The sequence below is a fragment of the Nyctibius grandis genome, chromosome 27 (assembly GCF_013368605.1).
Source record: "Nyctibius grandis isolate bNycGra1 chromosome 27, bNycGra1.pri, whole genome shotgun sequence".
Taxonomy (NCBI): Eukaryota; Metazoa; Chordata; class Aves; order Nyctibiiformes; family Nyctibiidae; genus Nyctibius; species Nyctibius grandis.
In genome coordinates, this window is record NC_090684.1 from 3815139 (window position 1) to 3834048 (window position 18910).

General features: G+C 57.8%; 1 protein-coding gene across 2 annotated transcripts in view; it reads right to left on the reverse strand.

The window, feature by feature from the left end:
• The window catches only part of GRM4 (glutamate metabotropic receptor 4), a 58780-nt gene that overhangs the window by 11843 nt on the left and 28027 nt on the right, over positions 1-18910 (reverse strand). For both annotated transcript variants that reach the window (XM_068419289.1, XM_068419290.1), the window contains exons 4-7: positions 8414-8549; positions 6074-6228; positions 5620-5760; positions 295-495 (exon numbers count right to left, since the gene is read on the reverse strand). In XM_068419289.1, the coding sequence (XP_068275390.1) occupies positions 295-495; positions 5620-5760; positions 6074-6228; positions 8414-8549 (633 nt within the window). The remainder of the gene's footprint in view (positions 1-294; positions 496-5619; positions 5761-6073; positions 6229-8413; positions 8550-18910) is intronic.

An 18910-nucleotide genomic window follows, 5' to 3' on the forward strand; every position in this document is an offset into this window, starting at 1 on the left:
GGAGGTGGCAGGGGGAGCGGGCGAGGGGAGAGGCCAGGCAGGACAGGGGGTGAGGGCAGGATTGCTGCTGGGTTACTCTCCACAGACTCCAGGAGATGGGGAAGCTCAGACCTCCTCATCTGCTGATCTGCTGCAAAACCACCCCGTCTTTGCACCCAGCATTCGCAGCGCGGTGGGTGCCAAACAGCCACACAAATAAATTGTGGGTGCTGCCGTGTGACCCCTAACAGGGGATGACCCGAGACACCCAGCCCCCAGGGCCGTTCACCCCCACCGCCCCGGGGACGGACCGACCTGAGAAGTTGACGTTGCGGATGTACTTGAGCAGCTCCACGCCATCCACCGGGTCCATCCTGGGGCACAGCCCCACCTTGCCAGGGCAGAGGTTCTTGTGCATGTTGTGCAGAGCATGTCCCATGGCGTAGACGGCATCGATGACAAACTGGACCTTGCCCTCCTGCTCGTACGAGGAGTCCTGGCCGATCCGCTCTCGGTCTGCAGACACATGGGAAGCGGGGCTGCCGTCTCCTTGCCATCCCAGCTGTTCCCCGCAGGGATATTTCTGCTGCAGCCAAACCCTTGCAAACAAACCCACTCATCCCCAGGATTGATGCAGCCAGAAACTCCAACCCCATTCCCCAACCTACCAACCCACCACCCACCTTCCCTGCGGGAAACCTATGCTACCTCGGCATGCCCCAGGAAGGAGCAGCAGGGCTGAAAGGCATCTCAAACAACCCCAAACTCCTCCCAAAACAAAACCCACGTTGCAGATGTATTTTGTAGCGCCAGCCCAAGGCATTGGCAGTGTCTGGGCTGCCAGGGCTCAGGGCTTGAGCCTCCCCACCAGCTGAAAGTCCTCCTGTTGCCAGTGTCCCCCTTGTCCGGACGGGTCAGAAGGGACAGCCAGGGACGCAGTGGTTCTCACCCCAGCCCCCCTGAGCAGCACCCTGGGAAGGTTTGGGGTATGTGAGGTGGCCTCTGTGGGCAGGAGGAGGACGACCTGCAGCCAAAACAACCTATTAACTGGGGAAATATCCAACCAACCTCCCTGTAATGCCTTTCTGACAATGTGGGTGCTGGCACCTGGGCTGCACTTCCAAGAGCCCTCGAGGTATCACATCGTAGTGCCATGGGACACCCCTGTACTCCCAGGTCCCCAGCGGGACACGGGCTGGGCTGTGACCGACGTCCCCTCCTCACCCCCACGGGTTGACCTCCTTCATCTTGCCAGGAGCAAACACGAGCTCCGTCTCTATCAACGGCGTCAAGGGGCCACCCAGGCAGTGTCCATCACTGGCTGCATGTCCTCTGTCACGTTCCCAAAGCCTCCTGTCACCCTGCTCCCCCTGTCACCCTCCCACCCCACTGACCCCACAAGCCCTTTGCAGCCTCCCTGGCCATCCCGGCTTGCAGGATCCTGGTAATTACCAGCGACAGCTGCCTGCCTCTGCTGTCATAACCGCCCTTAATGGGGCTAGAAACATGTTAATCATTTAGCAAAAGACACCGATTAATGTAGCACGCTGTTAATTACAGCTAAGAAAGTGTCTCCCATGGGTGATGCCATGACGGAGAGCCACAGCCTCTGCACCTCTGTCACTGCCTCTGCGGCACGGCCGGGCACCCCGCCAGGCCACAGCGAAGGGAAGGAGGGTTTCTTAGGGAGCTGAAGGCACGGCCTTCATCCTCCAGATGTGTGTCCAACACCTCCAAGGGTGTCCAACATTCATTCTGGCTCCACCATGCACGGATGCTCCCTGATGCCAGGTGGGGATTCAGGGCGACCGCAGGGGCCCAGGACACACAGCCGGTGCAGATGGGGACAGAAAGGCACAAACACGCTGCGGTTGCTCATCCCCTCCCTCCCCGCTGCGGGAAGGTGGGATGAAACCAGCACTGGATATGGAGCAGACCTCTGCCGAGCGGGGACGTCCCCGAGAGCCGCACGCCCGGAGGTCCCTGCGCCGGGACGGAGAGCGAACGTGCCACTGACAGGACACTAAAGCAAATTGATAGTGAACTGACCAAGAATAAAAGATGATATCAAGGAGGTGAATTTATAGCCCATCCTTCAAAGTTATAGAAAAGCTTTTGGACTACGTGGAGATTACTCATGCGAAACACATCAAGTTCTCCTTTCTTCCACGTTATTGACAAGGACTATTAATCTTCTCCCTCAACTTCGGGACCTTCCCTGCGTTCATCTCTCAAGGCGCAGACAAACCACTTTATCTTGTCAAGATAATTACCCATTAAAAAAAGGGTGTAAGAGACTGTCCAGGGGAGCTGAGCCCGTGGGGATGTCCCAGCCCCGGCACCGTCCTGCCACTCCGCAGAGGCTGCTGAGCCCAGGGGACACATGGGACGCAGGACTCGTCCCTTCCCAGCTCCTCACCTTCCCAACAGGCACCTCAAATCCCACACAGGGCCCAGCAAATAAAACACAAGCCGCTGCGATCACACAGGCTGCAGAGGCTGGATTTTCCTCCCAGACATCCCTCTGGTGAGCGGCGTCAGCCCGGCGCGGTGGGAGAAGCCGGCTCCGGTGCCGAAGCTGAGCCGGTGCAGATAAGCAGAGGTCTCCAGGGCTGTCGGTCGGGCACCTTGGCCCCAGCCCCAGCTGCTTTTTGCAGATGGGAATTACGCTGATGCACAGAGGGGGCAATGCGGAGGAGAAAGCTGAGGCTCGTTCCTGACATGGAGACAATAAATCTCCGCCACGCTCACAGTAGATAAGGGCTGCCAAAGGGATGCGACCCTGCTGATTATAATAGTGGGGTCGTGCATCGTTCTACAGGGCTGATAATTAATTTTCAAGTGTGTGACGAGCCTCCGCGGGCACCCCTCAGAGGACGGACGCTGTTATCTTCTCAAGCAGTGGATGAGACGGGATTAGCATCAATTCCCATCGCATCACCGGTGCCGGCGTTCAGCAGGAGTTAATCAAAATCGCTCACGGTGCTTCTCCGGAGAGCTGGGGGATGGAGGGTGGTGAGACCCTGGCCCAGGCTGCCCAGAGAAGCTGTGGCTGCCCCCTCCCTGGCAGTGTTCAAGGCCAGGTTGGATGGGGCTTGGAGCAACCTGGTCTAGTGGAAAGATGTCCCTGCCCGTGGCAGGGGGTTGGAAGAAGATGATCTTTAAGGTCCCTTCCAACCCAAACCAGTCTGTGATTCTATTCTATGATTCTATAAATCTCATGGGTGCTGGCAGCAGCACCCATCACCGTATTTTCGGGCTGGGTGAGCTCACCCGGGGAGCAGGGACTGTCCCCCCGCGAGGGATGCTCGCTGCAAACATCCCTCTGCAAGGAGGGCTTGAGCTGCCCTCGCGGTGAGGCTGGCAGTGCCCGTTTGGATGCCAGTGGATCTGAAGGAAAGCCGAGCAGAGGCATTGCCAGGACGGCCCTGCCCGCTCAGAACCAGCCCAACAGGAACATTTTATCATCTGAACTACCAGGCGAGCAGGGCAAATCCTCCCCCCTGAGCCTGGCTGGGGCACGCTGTGCTGGAAAACAGCCAGTGCCCCAAAAAACCAACCCCATATGAAGAAGGGACCAGAGAGAGGCAAAACAGAAAGGGAAAAGAATATGAAGAATCACAAATAAAGAAGGATAAATCAAATAAAAGCCCCTCTCCCCTCCATGCACGGTGCTGCTCTGCAGGTATCCACAGCCTGGTCGGGCGGAGGTGAGAGTGCAGAGAAATTCCCAGCCCCACTTCAAAGCAGAGTTACCATCCAGCCCTGCTAAACAAAGGCCATTAATTAGCTCTCCTGGAGAAAGAGTAGCCCGTAGGGCCTGGGAGCATGCCGTGGTCCCCATGTGGGTGGCAGTGGGGGGGGATGCAGCCCCGAGCCGTGCCCTGTCCCCCTGCCCTTGCCACCCGGCAAACCCGGCGCTGCCATCAGCTCCTTCGTCAACGCTCGCAGCACCCCAGCACCTCCCCGTCTGCATCCGCACGTGTGTGAATTATTAACGAAGCAGCGGCTGGCAGGATCCTTTCCATCCCGGCTGGCTGGGTGCGAGCAGGGACTGGCTGCCCTGCAGGAGCCTGCCCAACCCAGGAGGGTCGGGGATGCAGCCCGGCGGAGGGAGCGGGGAGGTGGGGAAGGATGCTGAGGAGATCCTACTGCACAAGCAGCTGGGAGACGGGTCCTGGCCTGATCCTGGTCCCAGCAGGACAACCCGGGGATGGAGCACACAGGTCCTGATGGGTGCTAGGGCTGGGCTTGGGGAATCACCCCAAAACCTGGTGCCCACCCCAGCCCTCGCCCCTCACCTTCCTCCCAGCTCTCCCATACATGAACGAGAGCCATGAGCTGTCCTGTGCGGTGGTGGGACCCTTCAGTTTGGTTTTTGGGATGCCAAAGCAAGCACAGCTGGCATTTCTCTGTGCAAGTTGGGCTCTACCCAAACCTGAAGCTCGTGGGGGAAGTCAGTACAATTCCTTCTGGAAAACAGCCCCAAACAGGACATTCGCCCAAGCTGTGCAAAGCAGGAGCGTGTGGAACCGCACAGGCAGGTTATTTGCTTCATCGTGCGATATTTCCCCTCTCCGTTTATCATCTGCCAAGCAAACGTTCGGGAGATAATTTATTTGCTGACAAATTCAGATAATTTAAAGACAGTTCCTAGGACATTTGCCATGTCGTGGTTTCAGCTGCCTCCACTAATACCTTGGCCCTGACACATCGCTTGTTTAAATGCTACATTACTATGAAGATGAAGAGATCAGCGGTTTGCAGGACCCGCTCATGCATTTCCTGGTGCCGGGGATTTCTTGATGCCATCGGGAAAGATGAGGAGCTCTCAGCCACCCCAGACAGTGGCCACAGGCAAGTTTCCTTGCACACCCTTGCTGCTTACCAAGCTCACACCTATGCATTAGCCACAAGACTACTTGGGGAGGCAGCAGCACTGGAGAGCCTTTGGGGGACAGAGAGGTGTCCCCAGATCATCAGCTGAACATTTGGGGAATGCCTGCAAGGGAGAGGATGTGAAGCCCCATCCCTCTCATCCTCAGCAGTGCAAACGGGGAAAAAAATACCCTTAATGATCAAACTTTCCAGGCACGGCCAGGTCCATCCGCCCGCCGGCACGCCACAGCTTCCACAGATATCCCTCCCAAGGGGACAGGGAGGACGCACGAATGTCCCCTAGTCCAGCCACGTCACAGCCTGCGAGCCACCGCGTCGTTATCTGTCTTCAGTCGGTGCCAGGCAGGCAGTAAATCTCTCCCATCTCTCAGTAAACATGTCACCTCCTTGAGCCTCCAACCATCACCTCAGCAGCAGCGCTGTCAGCAAGACAGATCTCCCAGCCGCCTTGGTCACTGCATCGATCCCTACGAGCCTCTTCAAGCCAAAAAAAAAACCACGCTCACCACCGAGACCGCCACGCACGGAGCATTAATTGCCACGTAGCTGCCTTGAGCTGGGCTGGCAGCTCCGGAGCAGTAAGGACGTGGTGGAAAGGCCATAAGGGGAAAGGAAGCAAAACTTTTCTAACACCTGCCCTGGGCTCTCTGCCGTCACCTCCACGTCCCTGCACACCCCGTGCGATACAGCAACATGCACCCACGAGCCCCCGCTAGCCCGCAGCATCCCCCCAGCTCTTACTAGTGCACTTCTTGATGCTGCTGCCCTTCTTCAGCGCGTGCCGGCTCAGCTTGCAGTGGAAATTGTCCTCCCAAAACTCAGCAAACCAGATGTTGCGGCGGTTGTTGTCCAGCGTCCTGCTGGAGAAGTAGCGGTCGAAACCTGCCCGGGGAAGAGGGGACGGAGGGGATAAATCTCTGGGATGGCAGAGAGATGCTTAACATGGGCCAGAACTCCCCAGGCAGAGGGGAAGGAGGGTCTCGTGGGTGATGGGGTCTAGGGACACAAAAGCACGGTGGGTTTGTGTCTGAGCTGCCCCTCGGGCAAAGCTGCAGGCTGGAAAACCCGTTCCGGGAAGAGTCATACAAAACACAGAGTCCTTCACAGCCAAAACCTCGCGGTTAAGGGGATGCCATTGGCGGGGACAGCCGAGCCAGAGCGGAGCTGAGGGAACCCGCCGAGCGCAGCCCCTTACCTTTGACAGAGACCCGCTTGGGCAGGATGGTGACGGAGCCCTCGGCCACCTCCTCCAGGTGCAGGACCGGGGCGATTTTGGAGCCCCAGCTGTCCGAGCCCATCCAGATGAAGTGTCCCGTCTGGTTCACCCTCTTGGCCGCCTCCAGCACCCTTCTGCAGAGAGAAGCGACAGGCACTGGCACCACAGGGCTGAGGCACAGGCTTCGTGTCCGTCCCCATGGAAGCAGGGCAGGGCTCAGCGCTGTTTGTGTCTCCTGCTCCGGGCACTCAGTTGGCACCAGGCACCACGTACAACCCGGTGTGTATGGACACATGAGAGCAAACCGTGCTGCTCGGTTCCCGCACCCTCCATCCTCCCCAGCCCGGGCACGCAGGCTGCTTCTCCCACCTCATTTGCATATTTGCTGACTAGTAATTGAATTTCCCCCTTAATTACCCAACATTAGGGGGAAAAAAAAAAATCAGGTTATGCCGCAGTAGGCAGGAAAAGCAGCAGCACTGGAGAGCACGCGTGTGCTCTCGGCTCCGATCAGCATTGCAAGCCATGAGAGAGCCAACCAGCGCTGCCAGTGACTAGGTTAGAGCTAAACTGGGCTCAACTAGGCAGCTGAGCAGCAGTGGGGAGCTGGTGATGCCGTCTGTCCTGCTGAGCATCCCTCGTCGTGGCCAGACACTCAGCTGCACACTTGCACGCTCTACTGGCACCATCCAGTTCAGAAAGTCTTAGTAGGTGGACAGGAACTTTCACGGATCCGACCCTCTGGGCTCGCTCTTCCCAGGGCTCACTGTCCCCGCGGGGGCTTGTGTGGGTCCCCAGCCCCGTGGGAGCGGGGCCCAGGGCAGCTTCATCACTCCATCTCCCCGTGCAGCGAGGAGGCAGGTTTGTGACTCCCCCTCCACTGTCGGGAGCTGATCATTTCAAGTCCAGATGGTGTTTGAAACATGTAATAAGGAGAAAAAAAAACAACGTACAGAGACAAGACGGGAAGAGGCAGGCGTGCTCTGGGAGCCGCGGGGCCGGCGAGCAGCCGGGGAGATCGGCAAAGCCCCCATCCCGCTCCGAGCACAAGCAGCATCTCCAGCTGCCTGCGGTCCTCGTGCTGGGCAGGATCTTCCCACGGCAAACCAAGGACACTCCTGTGACACCGGTGATTTACACTCGATGTAAATTTACACTCTGCAGCCCTGGCACAAGGGTCGGGATCACAGCAGTCTCCGTGCCCGGGCTAAACCCACGCGTACCCAGCGCGAGGTGGGTGTGTGTAACCCACTGCTCGTGGGATGTAATCCTAGTTGGATGGGTAAATGTTTACAAACCCCAGTTAATGGGGCTTGCCATTTACACAGCGAGGTAAATCCCCCGTTTCCCACCACGCGTCCGCGTAAATGTCAGGTTTGCAGACATTTCTATTAAGGAAAAAAAGAAACTTGGAGCGTTTGCACATCTGATGTAAACTGATTTAAAAAATCACAGTTTACCCACATTTACATAATGTTTGCTGATTAATAAATTAGATACTTAGGAAAGCAGGGGTAGTTCCACGTGAATCATTCTGCTCCATAAACAACGGGAGCTGCAAAGCATCGCTTCGCCTGCCCAGCAGCTCATCACCCCGAAGGGCGGCTGCGTCCCCAGCCCTGCCGGGCAGGCACGGGGGCAAGGGGGGGGGCCCTGAAAGGTCCCCCCAGACCCATTCCTCTTCCACGCTGGGGGCTGAGGCTGCACAGCAGAGCAGAGCCAGTGCCTGGATCCTGCCACGGCTGGTACCCAGCGAGGCCCCGCGCCAGCTCTGACCCAGCCCGGGAGCGGCGCGAAGCAGACGGGTGGTGACAGCAGGGGCTCCCAAAAACAACAGAAAGCGGATTTTTCCCTCCTTTGAGCTCTGTGTTGCTGTGGTCCGATGGCAGCAACGTGCCAGGCAGCCGCTCTGAAGTCAGCTCCGGTGGGTCCCAGCTGCAGCCACGTCCGTGCCACGCTGCGAGGTGCGTCCTCTCCCCACTGCAGCCATGTCCACACCACGCTGCGAGGTGCATCCTCTCTCCACTGCAGCCATGTCCACACCACACTGCGAGGTGCATCCTCTCCCCGTTGCAGCCACGTCCGTGTCACGCCACCAAGGCAACTACACAGGCACATCTGCTCCACGTTGCAGACACATCTGCACGCTGCAGGCACGGTCGGCTCCTGTTGCAGCGCCCAGCTCCTGCCTTGAGCATCCCGCACCCCATGCCCCAGCCAGCAGCATGTGTACAGCACATGTTGGGCTCGGTGTGGGTGCCCTGAAGTGCATTCCCCCCGCCCCAGCCTCCCCTCCCAGCCAGGCCAGCCCCTCCACACCTGATATCGTCTTCGTTAGCGAAGATGATGACGGCCCGTGCGTGGGAGGTCTCCAGGAGGCGGCGGATGATCTTGTCGAACTCTCCCGGCTTGGGCTCCCGCGGGATCTTCACGGACTGGGCCACGCACACCCCCCCTGCAGCAGAGAGAGCCCTGGCACTGAGACACCCCCGTGGACAGCCCCTCTCCCAGGGCTCCTCAGCCCCACAACAGGCAAACGGGGGGCTCCCCAGCTCTCCCACCCCAGTGAGGGGCTCAGCACCGTGCATCTCCCACAGCACCGCACCATCTCCACAGCCCACCGCCCCCAGACCCCCCTGGCACCCACCCAGGCCCCAGGACACATACCCGAGCCCTCCCCTTACGCCTCCTCTCCCAGGTCGCTGCCTTCACCCCTCCAGCTCAGCCCTTCTGCGCCACCTTCCCTCCCATCCCGCATCTCCATAGCTCATCTCTGCCTTCCACCCACTCTGCTTGGTACCTGTCACCTCGAGCCACAACCACATCACGCCCCGTCCCCCTGATAGACACACAGTCCCTTCCCAGCACTTCGGAGAGGGTTTTCCAGCCAGTTCCAAGCACCAGCCCAGGACTGGGTTTTGCAAAGGGCTCTGCACATGCACTGCTCAGATACTGGCAAAAACGGCTTGTGGGAAGAGGAGATGATGGGCTGCAGCCCCGGCACGAGCCCTTCACCCTCGAGACAGCAGCCCAGCCCTGCAAAGGGGTTTATTCCCATCCCTGTGGCACCGGCCAAGCTCCCAGCCCAGCTTTCCATGAGGCGATTGCAAAAGCAGCTAATTAAAATTAAAAGAGACAAGGGGAAGCTGGCAATTGGAAGAGTCCCCGCGTAGGGCTGCTGGGCGCCCAGCCTCCAGCTCCGAAAAGCCAGAGCCCTCCCGCTCCTGCATTTTTGCAGATGGCAATAAAAAGAGAGATGGGAGAGAAAATTAAACGTTGCGAGACCTTCTGGATGTAATTGATGGTCTCAATTTGCATAGTAAATGACAGGGCTGATACCTTGCCTGCCACTAAAAGATCCCCGCTTCAGCAAAGGTCAGAGTAATTAGCACACGGTGGCAGGGAGAGATTCCCCAGCTTATGGCCCTGGAGAGGAGCAGGGGGAGGACGGGATGTGGACAGGCACCGAGGCCGGAGCCCTCCGGGACGGGAGGGTTCGCTCCTTCCCACAGGGCTGGAGGAAAATCGGGGTAATTTGGCCCCTTGTGCCCTAACGACAGAGATGGGGGGATCTGATGGGTGTGAGCACGCAGCGAGGGAGGTTGTGGGGATGGGGATAACAGCATCCCCCGGCAAACACCCGCTGGCCAGGGGAGCATCACCCACCCCCCGCGGCCCCGCCACGGAGAAGGGATTTTTTTCAGGGTTTTTTTTCTTTTTCCTATGGTAAGAAATTGGGCCAATTTGCTGTTTGTTTCCCATATGGGGAGCCAGATGGATGGAGAGGAGGGAGTTGGATAAACAGCCTCCCGGACAGACAGATCAGCCAGGCGAGACGGGCAGCAGCAGGCAGTGCCGGCAGGACGGGCACGTCCCTGCCTGGGGCACTCGGCCCCCATCACCGCCGAGCCCCCGGCCAGGCCAGGGTGACACCAGCTGTGCCACCAGAGACAACGACTCTGGCTAAGACACCGGTGCAGCTTAATTACAGTTTCCATGGCAATAAAAAGAGAAAATCCACCAAAGCAGCAGTTTGCAAACACAAGCGCCTTCCAAAAGCCCCGGCACAGCCGGGTGGGTGCGTGCACACACGAGTGACAGCTTGGGGCTGGCACGAGCGCACACCCACGTGCCACCAGCACCGACACCGCAAGGCTCCCATGCCACGTGTGCTCTGCTCCGGGCTCATGTGAGCACGGGAGGGCACACACCGTGACACGTGTCCCACCACGACACATGCCACTGCACACGCGTGTGCCCATGAGTGTGTGGCACAGGGACATGGGGGTTCCAGGTACGCACATGGCGGCTGCAGCACCGGCCCCTTCCCAGCACAAACCCAGCTTCGAGACAATCCTAGGACAGCAGCAAGGCTTTGCACTGGGGTCCTCCAGGATTGTTTTATTCTCCTCGCCCCGAGCAGCAGCTTTGAGCATCCCCAGGATCCCGTGGCACTTGCAGGGGCAGCAAGTGGCCTTGGGGGAGCTCGTGGCAGGGACTGTCGTCTTGTACCCCTGGGAAGAGTGGGCAGCAGAGGAGATGGGCCCATAAATAAATAAGAAAACAGACTAAATCGATGGCAATTCAGAAATGACCAAGTTATTCAGCAGCTCCATTAAATCAAACTAACAAGGAACGTAACAAAAAATGGATACGGGCAATTAGGACGTAACGAGGAACTTATTAACGCAGCAGCTGAGAGTGGGGAGCACGCGAGGGGGACGCAGCCAGCCCGGCGGAAAGGGAAAGCGGGGACGGAGACCCAAAAAAGTGTCTGGATGCTGGGAGAAACCTGCCCTGAGGATGGACATAGATGTCTGCACCCACCGGCTGCACCGCCCAGGCCCTGCGGTTCCCTACAGCCCATTGGGGCTCTCCAGGCCTAAAAAATAACACAACCCCAGCCCAGCTAAAAGCCCTCGGAGGCTCTGGGAGCCCCACGTTCCCGCAGCACCCTCCTCCAGCCCGTGCACTGATGCTGGCAACACTGCTTAAAGTTTTTCTCTTCTTAATTAATGAAATCTTCTGAATAATGCAAAAAAAAAGGTCGGGGGGTCAGAGGGAAGCAGCTGGGGTGGGCAGAGCCGCACGGTTCGGGGCAGCCCTGCTCACCACCGCCTGCCAAAGTTCACCATAACGAGCCCACCCTGGTTAATAAGCAGCAGCTGCCCCATCCCACCCAGGCAGGTCTCGGCGCAGATGCTCATCAAGGCAAGAGGGAAAATCTCCCGTGAAAAACCAGGACGTGGAGCAAGAGCAGCTCTGCAAAGGGAAGGGTTTGCCACAGGGCTCGTCCTCCAGCAAACAACCCACCCTCCTGCCAGGAGGGCCAGGCCAGCGGGGACACGTCTGCACCCGCATCCCACCTTGGCCCCGGGGGGCAAAACCATGAGGGTCTGCACCCAGTGCCACCCAACAACCCCATGCACCCACCCCAGCCGTGCAAAGCTTGCCTGCGAGCCTATCACCCCCACCCCGGGCAGGGCAAAGCCCTCCGGGGGCAAACCGCTGCCTGCACCATCCTCGAGCACATGGCCATGTCCCTCCCAGCGGCACCACCCCCAGTCCTGAGGGACCCCAGCCTCCCTGCGGGACCCCAGCATCCCCGCGGGGGGATCCCAACCTCCCCCTGGGACCTCAGCCTCCCCAGCATCCCTACGGGACCCCGGCATCCCCATGGCTCTGCCGCCCGCCGGGCGCCTCGGGGACTCTCCTCCTTACAGTGGGGTTAACGCGTGTTGTCAAACACAGGTCAGGGTTTAATCTCCACCATTACGGGCTCGGTGGGAGCGCAGCTGCTCCGGGAAGCGCGATGCTCAAGTACCCTCTTGATTGCAGGTAGATAATAAGCTTTTGCTGCCGCTAACGTACACCATCAATCAAGGAGCTCTCTGCCGGGGCTCCCCGCAGAGCTGGCAGCTGCGAAACACTGGGTGAGAAGGGGGGCCTGGCTCAGCCATGCTGGGAACAGCAACGTGCATGTCCGCCCCACCCCGACGTGCTCCCCAGGCGCCCCGAGGAGGGGATCATTCCCCTGGAGGAAGGGATGCACGCGCCTCGCCTTCCCTTCCTAACCCCAGCCATTTAAATGAGAGTCCCAAGCCCAGAGCGTTAATTGGCAAGCGGCCGGCTGCTCCCCTGCCCCGGGATTCATTATTCATGTCACTTCAAAGCCTACAGGAACCAACTCATTAGAGGAGAAGTCATTAGGGACACAGCTCCATGGCCAGTGCCATCGCAGGACCAGTGTGCTTTGGTCTAATCGCGGGGCACGGAATGTCCTGCACAGGGCGAGGGTTGGCACCGTCCATCCACCCACCCATCCGTCTGTCCATCCTCAACACTGCAGCAACGAGCGGCTTTGCAGGTTGGGAAAGGCTCCCGACATCCCACGGGCATCCACACACAGGCCAGGCTGGGGAGAGCGGTGTGATGGGGAACCAGCCCCGTGGCACGGCACGACCCGAGGGAGAACGGCAGCACCGGCGAGCCGCCCCGGGTCCCAGCACACGCGGCTCTAATCCCTCCTTTGTTGTGGCAGAGCCCGAACAAGAGCGATACCTGGATTATCCAGCACGAAGGCTGCGATATCCCATGAGTCCCAGTCCCGCTGCTGACAAAGTGCCTCTGCTACCAGCTCGGGTGTGCTTGGGGACACCAACCTGCCTTTGTCACCCCAAACCAGCCCCAACACATCCCCTGGGGCAGCCAGATCTCAGCTCACAGACTCCTGCGCTTCACTGCAAGGTGGGATCTCACCCCTTCCCTCCTGGGAACACAAGGTGGGGGGTGATGCCAGCTCCCTGCGTTTTTGCAGCCTGGTCCCGCTTTGGGGATGGGGGGTCCCTCCTTGCGTGCCCTGGGCTCTGCATCACGCGTCCCTGTCACCAGAGGCTCCTGGCACTTGCTTCGTCCCTGGAACCGGCTCAAACGCTGCTCTTCAGTGTTTTGAAATCTCATCAGACGTTACGAATCTGAGCAATTTGCGCCTGCTTTTCATCTGCCTGCACTGCCGGGCTTAAGCAGTAATTAATGAATTGGCAGTGGGGAAAAGAAGGGGGGCGAAAAGCACAAGTCTTCAGCTCAAACCTAGGGCCTTGGGCGCGATGCCAGGGAGCAGAAAATGCAAGTTTCTCACTTAGGTAATAACAGCACAGACTGTGGCCATGGGAAGGATCTAAAGACCTCACCAGGGACTTGGGCGAGCCAAGCCCCCCAGCTCCTGCAGCCACCCCTTGGGCTGTGCCTCCTTCCCCCTCACCCTGTTCCAGCTCTAACTGGGAAGAGCCAGGAGACGCTGGGATTTTTGGGGAGGTTTATAGAAACATTTTGCAGCCTCTCCCCTGCCTACTGCTCTGCGAAGGGAGCATCGCTCTGCAGGCAGAGGCTTGAGTTGCTTCTCTGCAGCAGAGACCCCCCCACCCATCCCATGACTCTGGGAGCTGGGGCTTGAGGTGCCAGATGAGTCCTGAAAGCACAGACAGCTTTTCCCTTCCTAACCCAAGCCCACATCATGGAAAACACACACGCTCTCCGCTTCACCGATCCCCCAGGGCTGCATCTCCCATCTCACCCCATCTCGGAACGGACCTCACCGGGAGCTCCACGGAGCCGCCAGCGTTTGCCTGGCACGACCCAGCCCGGGTCACCAGCCCACAGGCACCCCCTGACACACAGAGAAAATATTAAAGAGCAAGATATCGACTCGGGCTGCCTCCAAAGCCCAGGTTTGGGCTCTGAGCCAAAGCACACGCGCCAGCTTCGACCACAACTAATAGCTCCTCTATGTCCAGCCCTGCTCGCCTCCCACCCCGCTTCCAGCGCACAACGGGAGCGAGACGTGAAAACAAGGAGTGGGGTTAAGAGGCGAGGGCAGATTATTTACAGGCAGATTTCAGCTGCAAACGGAGCGAGCCCCGGGGCTGGAGGGAGCATGTTCCCAGCCCAGCAGCCCCAGTTCAGCTCTGGCTCTCCCCAGTTCCAGCTCTGGCTCTCCCCAGTCCCAGCCCGCAGGACACTTTGCATCCACCAAGCAAACAGCTCGAGGGCAGGGAAGGTTTTTAAGTGGGGAAACTGAGGCACACCTCCCTTCAGGCTGTATTGGTGTACACAGTGTGGACAGTAGCAAAGAGAAAAGAAGCAGTGGGGGGGAAAGAAATAGGAAAATAACCCAGGAAATGTGGTTTGTGCCTTCGAGGAGCCTGCAAGAGTTTCAGGACCCAAAGTGGCGATGGCAGCAGAGCCTCAGTGACCGGACCTGTCCCTCCGGCTGCCCCATCCAGCACAAAGAGGTGCCGCATCCAGCAAGAGCTGGTGCTGATTTTTGGGCGGGGGGTGGGACAACAGAGACCAGCACCGAAACTCAGGGGATGGGTATAACTATGATTTTGGCCCGTGGGTGCCAGGGACCCTTCCTGAGCCACGTTGTGAAAGGAGCTGCTCAGAGATGCTCCGTTCGAGCCCCGTAGGGAAAAGAGATGCCACAACCCTCAGTGTCATCGGCCAGAAAACACCCACAGGAAAAGATTCACCCAAAACCCAGCCTTCCCGCAGTGCAGGGACCCTTCGGGCTCTTGCCACAAAAAAAAAACAAACATCCAGCTCTGTGCCGGCTGCTGAATGGGAGGATTTGGCTGGGAGCCGAGACGCTGGCAGCAAAGCGCAGCCCTCCGTCAGGGCACGGTGACGGAGCGCTGGCTGTGCAAGAGCAGCCATCCTCGGGGAGGAAAGGGACCTGGGTCACCAGCCCTGCGCCGCCCTGTCACACCTCACTGTCGTGGGGCTGAAGGACACTGGCGTGAACTCCTGCCCGCTTCGCTGGGGCTTAAAAACTCCCTGTGTACAGCACCGGGAGGTACCAGGGGTGGGCACCCACCAGCATCATCCCCCTGTCCATCCCAGCTGTCCCACAGGGATGGCACCTGCAGGGCACAGGATGGGACGGTCCTCAAGGTCCCCAAACAACCAGGATGAGCAACCTGCAGGTTTGCACACACAAATCTGCTGTAAAGTCATATTCGATGCTTGCTTAAGCATTAAGATGTGGGAGCAGCTTTTTGGGGGTGACATCCTGATGCATCAACCAAAAGTACCAAACCTGGCTAAAACCAGAAAGGGACAGCCACGAATGTCACATGGGGATGAACAAATGCAGCACAAATACATATCAGCCTCTTAACTAAGAATATAGGAAACTCAGCGAAGGATAAAACAATAGAGGGGGGGAAAGGACAGTGTAAAATTGATCCAGACACATGACTAAGGAGTCCTGTGCTTGGCTGGAAATATTCCCCTCTTCATAAAACCAAGAGCTGCACGTTATGACACATGGCGTAACGTGCCACGCTCACCAGCTGAATTACATAAACATAAATCTAATATCTCATCTCCAAGAGCTCGGCGACAGCGGAGATGTCAACATATGCAGAGCCAAAGGACTGCGGACGAGTCCCTCTGTCCACTGAAACGATGCCACAGATCGGGGTCGTGGGGAGATGCTGTACAAGAGGAGATGGGGACGCTGGGGACAGCCGGATGCTGGCCCTGCCTTGTACCTTGGTGCCAAGGTGTAAATAGAGCTGACACCCGCTGCCTTTGCTTTGGGGGAGCACTTAAAACACTTAAAAACGGCCAAAGAAAATTCATCCTTCGCAGACATAACGTCTCTGCAATGTTAGCACCCAAAAAAACATCACTCTAGTGAATAGGGTCTGTCCAGCCATCAGTGCGACCACCAGAAGTTGCCAGGGGCCACCAGCACAATCACCAGAGTAATTGCAATATATAACATACAACAGCCCACCCAGGTCAGCCTGTCTTGGTAGCCCAGGGCCAGCCCCGGCTGCCAGAATAACCAGTCCCAGGGTGAATTTCTTCTCCCCGGCCGGCGGAGGGGGTTGGTTTGTGCCTCGAGCTGAAACGTTTTCCACCGCAACGGTGAAGGCTTTAATGTGAGGCTTTGCTAAAAATTGAAAGTGAAGGTCAAGTTGATAATGCATCGGAAAGCAAACAGCTTGAATGCTAACTGCTAACTACAGCACCGAGCGTTATTGCCTGACGGACATAAAAACCGGCTCCGGAGGCTCAAGCTTGGCGTGACAAATGAAGCACAGCATGGTTCGGGGGAGCACGGGGAGATGCTCATCCTGATCCCGGGGTCGGCTGGCACTTCCCCCTGGCATAAATACCCGGGCACGGGTAAAGCCCGCTGCCTGACTAACTGCTGGCAAGCCCTAGACAGAGGCCAGATCCCAGAATCACAGACTCAATCAGGTTGGAAGAGACCTCAGGGATCATCGAGTCCAACCGTTGCCCTGACACCACCATGGCAACTAGACCAGGGCACTAAGTGCCATGTCCAGTCTTTTCTTAAACGCCTCCAGAGATGGTGACTCCACCACCTCCCTGGGCAGCCCATTCCAATGGCTAATGACCCTTGCTGAGAAGAAATGCTTCCTAATGTCCAACCTGAACCTCCCCTGGTGAAGCTCGAGGCTGTGTCCTCTTGTCCTATTGCTAGTTGCCCAGGAGAAGAGGCCGACTCCCACTCCACTGCAACCTCCCTTCAGGTAGTTATAGACTGCACTAAGGTCACCTCGGAGCCTCCTCTTCTCCAGGCTAAACAGCCCCAGCTCCCTCAGCCGTTCCTTGTAGGTCAGACCCTCCAGACCCTTCACCAGCTTGGTCGCCCTCCTCTGCACTCGCTCCAACACCTCAACATCTTTCTTGAAGTGCGGGGCAACTTCAAGAAAGTCATCCCGAGTCAACCCACAGCCCTTTTACATTGCTTTGACAAGCTGGAGGCACCTTGAAGCAGCAATAAATCGCAGGACCCTTTACGCTGCTGGAGAAGTGCAAATAAGAGCCAGGCGTACACTAAGAGGCTATAAAAGAAGGGGACGGATCCTTCACCCATTCCCAGTGGCTCTGGTGGCAGCGGAGTCATCCCTGTTTATGGGGGAAGACAGAAAGGCGAAGCAGGCACAGCCCGGCTCTTCCTCCAGCCTTGCAGTTGCCACCGCAGGGGGCAAGGCTGGGAGATTTTCACATTAAAAAATAAAGAAAAGGAAAAAAAAAAAAGCACATTCTTGGTCCAACTGCACTGTTTTCACGGCTGCGGAGCTGCCTGCCAAGGATGAAGGAGCCAGACCGACCCCCAGCGCTCCCTCCCAGGGGAGATGCTTTAAGGAGCAGCTCGGGCTGATCTACGATGGCTCTTTTAAATAAATGCATTCCTGCAGCGCGAGCAGGGAAGCGGCACTACCGCTGATAACGCGCGGGCTGCACTTACGCCGCTGTTATACCGCAATTACAGCGGAGTTATGCTTTTTGATAACTAAATTATCACTAATGCACATAATCGGCGGGTTATGTGGATACACAAATTACAGGACTGCCTCAGCCCTGGATTAATACGCGTGCATTTCGACTCCATGTACCCTCGTTTACTCTGCAATTACGCCGTCGTATCATTAACCATCTGGTTACAAGAATTCCTGGTAACCACAGGTATCTCAAAGCAGAAGCGCTCATGCTGCAGTGGGACCACCAGTCACCACAGCCGCTCCTTACTGGTGCTTAATGGAGGAGGAGCGTCGGTTTGAATCTTGCCTGTGCATCAACCCGCTCCTCCCAGCACCCAGAACCCCAGGGGTGCAGCAGAGCATCCTCCGGCCGTGCTTGCTGCAGGATAAGGGCACAACAGGGCCAGGCAGGGGCTAATGAAGCTGTTTAACCCAGTATTACTGTCACCTCCCCATGTCACCCATCAGCCCTGCCCGGAGCACTCTGCAGGGCAGGACCTGCCGGCTCAAGGCGGGCAAGGAAACTCCCTTTTTGGGTGGAAAAACGCTTAAGATCATGCAAAATACCCCCCTTACCCCCCAAAGGCTGCTTTCCCTTATTCCTCCTGTAATCAGATGAGACTCTTGTTATCACCACTAACCAGACAGGGCTGCTGGTACCATTTACAAACCCCGCAGGGTGAGCGGTGAGGCTGTTAGCTGAGCCATGAATGCAGCCCTTTGCTGGCAGCCCTGCAGCCCCTCCATGGGGGACCCCATCCCGTGGGGCACCCCATCCCACTCCCCCAGACCTTTCCGGGTACCACTCACACCCGACGGCACCTTTGCATCTCCAGATCCACATATTTCCCTGCAGCAACTCGCCATCAGACCCGGCTGCGTGCAGACACAACCCCAGCTCTGCGCAGGCACCCTGGCACCGCTCACGCTCGCATCCCCATCACGGGGCACGCTTGCAGCACGCCTGGCACCCAGCCGTACAACGAGCATCCTACTCTGGAGCATCCCCACGCGCTCCTCCTTGCAAAACCGCAGCCCCGTGAAAATATTCTGCTTTTCAAGTTAAAAATCCTGAAGAGCAGATTCCAGGTTGAATTCCCCAGATGGGTTTCTCTGCATATTAAAAGCACAGCCGGTTCCCGGTGCCAGGGTGCGTGCGCGAGACAGAATTAACGCTGTTCCTATTTATAGGGCTTTGATTAGGAGCTCATCACCTAGAAGTTTTTATTCCCTTTATCCATTTATAAGGCCATAACGCAGTTTGACTACCGCCAGATAGGCTGGTGCCCCACCGATTTTGCCAGAACTTAATGTGCCATTCAGATACAGTTAAGCCAGTAACAGGCAGCAGCCTGCGCGCTGCAGGGTTTTAACTGCCTCAGAAAACACCCTTTAGCTCCTGTCTCGCCCCGTGCACGCAATGCTGCAGAGGCAAAGCGATGCTGGAGCGAGGGAGGACTCTGGTGCTGTGCTGGTCCCTCCGTGGGGTCTCAAGGCAGCTCCAGCCTCATGG